The sequence below is a fragment of the Ipomoea triloba genome, chromosome 8 (genome assembly GCF_003576645.1).
Source record: "Ipomoea triloba cultivar NCNSP0323 chromosome 8, ASM357664v1".
Classification (NCBI taxonomy): Eukaryota; Viridiplantae; Streptophyta; class Magnoliopsida; order Solanales; family Convolvulaceae; genus Ipomoea; species Ipomoea triloba.
The window spans coordinates 3,732,672-3,736,436 of NC_044923.1; the positions used below are offsets into that span (position 1 = coordinate 3,732,672).

At 34.5% G+C, this 3,765-nt stretch overlaps 1 protein-coding gene across 1 annotated transcript in view; it reads right to left on the reverse strand.

The window, feature by feature from the left end:
• LOC116028079 overlaps positions 1 to 3,765 on the reverse strand; it is a 6,069-nt gene that overhangs the window by 1,653 nt on the left and 651 nt on the right. The window contains exons 2-4 of the mRNA XM_031269876.1: positions 3,513 to 3,706; positions 3,017 to 3,050; positions 211 to 824 (exon numbers count right to left, since the gene is read on the reverse strand). Coding sequence (XP_031125736.1) covers positions 211 to 824; positions 3,017 to 3,050; positions 3,513 to 3,706 — 842 coding nt within the window. The remainder of the gene's footprint in view (positions 1 to 210; positions 825 to 3,016; positions 3,051 to 3,512; positions 3,707 to 3,765) is intronic.

Below are 3,765 nucleotides of genomic sequence, written 5' to 3' on the forward strand. Positions count from 1 at the left end.
TTTTTTTTTTTTTTTTTTTTTTTTATCCCACTTTTGTTCCTATGATTTTTGTGGCATTTTTACTTGTAGTCATTTTTCATTATTATTTTCTGGACTTTGAGTTTCTTACTAGTTTTAGTTTTTAGGCAAGCTTTCAATCAAATTAAAACTCATGTTGTGCACTATAGGTAGAAATGTCTGTAGAAGTAAGATTGAGTGTTGGTTGGTTACCTGGGCATTGTAGAGGCTATTGTAGTAAATGCAAGAGCCAAAGTGCTTGAAGAAGTAAGTCTTGTCATCATATGGCAACCTGGGCACCATGTCATTAGCATAAACATACCTAAAATATTTCACCCTATACTTCTTCAGCTTCTCCACCATGTAATCCCCAAACTCCACATCCCCCACCCTGGGCTGCCCAAAAGTGTAAACCCCTTCCATCTTCCCCAACAGCTCTTCCTCCTCCTGTATAATCAGCACAGCCGCAAACAAAATTGCCAGTGCCCCTCCTAAACTGTGTCCTGTCACTACAAACTTAGCATTCTCATTAGTCCTCAGTATTTCCCTCAGCTTCTCCCTGATCTCGTAGTAAGCAAACTGTTTCTTGCCCGGGCCTCTCTCTATCTCTTTGGGCCACCCTTTGTTCTGCTGCAAGCCCAAAGCCCGCATGAATCCGGCGTGAAGCTTCCCCACTCCTTCCAGCTTGTACCATGACAGGTCCAAATCAGTCCGCCAGTCATCCGCGTTGAACGGCTCTGTCCCCCTAAACGCAACTACCACCAGGTTTGGATCTTCCGCTTTGTCTTGGAACATTATTGCTTGTGTTGACTTATCGTCAGCATAGTCTGTTAATACAATAAAATTACAATCATTTACTCCAAACTCCATCATATACTACTTATGTGTCTTGCCCCATCTCTAAAAAATTACAGATACAGTTTCGCACAACACTTATTATTTTTTCAATTTAGGCTTTCATTCTATCTTTTTAAATTAAAATTTTTTTGTTAGATATAGGGGAAAGAAAAACAAAAACAGTTATTATATGCATTTAGCTAGGCTAAACAACTCCAAAGTATCATGCACTAAATACTAAATAGTGAGTAGATTCTCTCAAGAGTTCATAAAAAACAATCTACCCATGCTGAGAAAGTGAGAGGGATAGTCACCATTATTCAATTTACACACCTATTTGTTTTGCTATAAATATCTTTAATAGCATAATCCTATATTTTTTAGATTACCTTTCAACTTTTCACTTTGGGTTCCATTTGATTCCACTCCTAATGCAATCTTTGTTGGGTAAAGTTGAAAAAAAAAAAATGAAAACTTCATTGATATTTTAGAAATCGCATTTGCAAGTTTAATAGGATGATTGGACTAATGGAGTACTCCTTTAACTGATGTCAATATATATATACAGTATATATTTTTTAACTATTATCCCGCACATGATGATGTCTTGAATAATAGTGGGGTTTTTTTTTTTTTGGGGGGGGGGGGGGGGGTTGATGATTGGATAAATGTAATACAGATTAAGACTACCGGCCAAGCCAAGTGAATGGATCGGAGTAGGTTAAGTAGCTGGAAGCATGCAAAATGTGACGGTGATTTTTGACAGCACATTCTCACATGGATTCAAATATAGTATAATTACCACTAGTGATAATGCAACATTAGTCCTGAATCTCATCCCTCATCTGCCCACAAAAAGAAGATAACCTAAATCTTTACAATGTTTTAAAAAACACACTTTTAGTTTGACCTCTCAATGGTATAAATTTAAAGTCATTAATTAGTTCATAGTGTGGCGCATAATTAGCTTTTAAAATTCTTAATAAAATAGCAAATTTGATCCATGGAATTTTAACAAAATCCTAATGTCAGGACCAACTCTTCTACCCCATTAAGAATTTATGGATTAAACTTATACAGCAAGTCAGCAAATAACTGAATGACTAAAACTGAATGATTACATTTATGCTATGATTATAACTAATAAATTAAAAGATAAGAGCATCATTTTTCCTAAAATATAATGCACAATGCTATGAGTTATTTAATATTTTTAATATTACTTTATATGTTATTAAAAAAAATTACTTTATATATTATCTTGTGCGTTTTCATTTAATAAGTATGTAGTAATTTCTAGATATGAATGGACATTCCAATTCAACAAAATAAATTTTAGTACAAACAACTTGATATAAACAGTATTTTCCGATCCATATATATATAGTTGGTTAGAGATATTTTTTAATTATGCTATTATTATATCCTTATTCTTACCATCACGGATTCATACCTTATACCAAGTTAGATCAGACTCAAAACTTCTTTTTTTAGGGAAACCAAACAAAAAAAGTTTATTTATTTTTCAGACTATCCATTTTGGAATATGTAAGGTTACTATCCATTTGGTTTGTGGTGTGTTTTGTGGTGCATTGGCCAAGTTTTCATGTGGTCATGCCTTAACATGCGTTCAGTGTTGCCGTATTATTAGGTATGCAAAAACACACCAATAATGTTAAGAAATGCACAATGAAATGCACCAGTGCACCACAAAAACACACCGGTACCACACTCAAAAAAAAAATGAACCATGCCTCACACCGCACCTAATGATGCGTTTCCGAACACTGTGTGGTGTGTTTCGTGGTGATGCCTACCTATTGATTCATTTTGTGGTGCATTGGTGCATTTCTTTGTTGTGCGTTTCTTAACACTATTGGTGCATTTTTGCATACCTAATGGTGCAATCGCACTAGGCACACGTTAAGATATGGCCGCATTTAAGCTAACGCACGTATGTGTGTATATATATATATATATATTAGTATTGGTTGTCACTTGTAAGATTCATATTTTAGAATTTTCTTTTTCCTTTTTTTTTAATGGCTACCGTCGTTCACTACGACACTACCTAACTTAATGGTTTAACTGTCAAAGGAAAAAAATTTGCACGCCACGCAAAATTATTTAAATAAATAATTTATACAAGTAAAGTAATGCAAGAGGCCAGATGCAAATTTACCGTTTTCGAAATTATAGAACTCCAAAAATTCCATCTGTTCAAATGAAAAAAAAAATTAAAATTAAAATATAAATAATAAGAGCCAGTTTTATGTGAGGCCGTTTCACGATTTTAATTAAAATGTAGTTATATTATGTAAGGGGGAGAATGGGACGAATTTTATTAAGTGAATGGTGACTAGAATCAAACTCATTGTCTTAAATATGTTCCGTCCAATCGGCCACTCCTTCCAAGACAAATTATGCCATAACTAGGATTCATCTTGTATTATGGATTGGGGTTGAAAATGACATTCATATTATGTGTATGCAGTTAACTATAGACACATAATATGCTCCTGTTAACATTTTCTTTTTGAGTATTACTGATTTGATTCTCTATTGTAGTATCTATTGAACTTGTGACCTCCTATTTGAGAAAACCACAACTATGTCACTTGACCACAGTTTTTGGCTATTTGTTATGATTAATTAATTAGATAGTTTGGATTATTTACCTTCCAATTATTCGTAACAACTCTTTGGACGAAGGCTTCGTTTTCGTACGACAGCTTGGCAGCCATGATAGACAAAAGCGGAGCATACCGGCTGTCGCCATTCTTGATTTTCCGATCCAAGTCAACCCTCACGTCCATGTTCGCTATGAACGATCTGAAATTCTCCGACGTCGTCTCCGGCCGCACAATCTTCCCTGCAAAAAACCCACACCCATAATTCATCACAAAAAAAAAAAAAAAAAAAAAAAAAAAA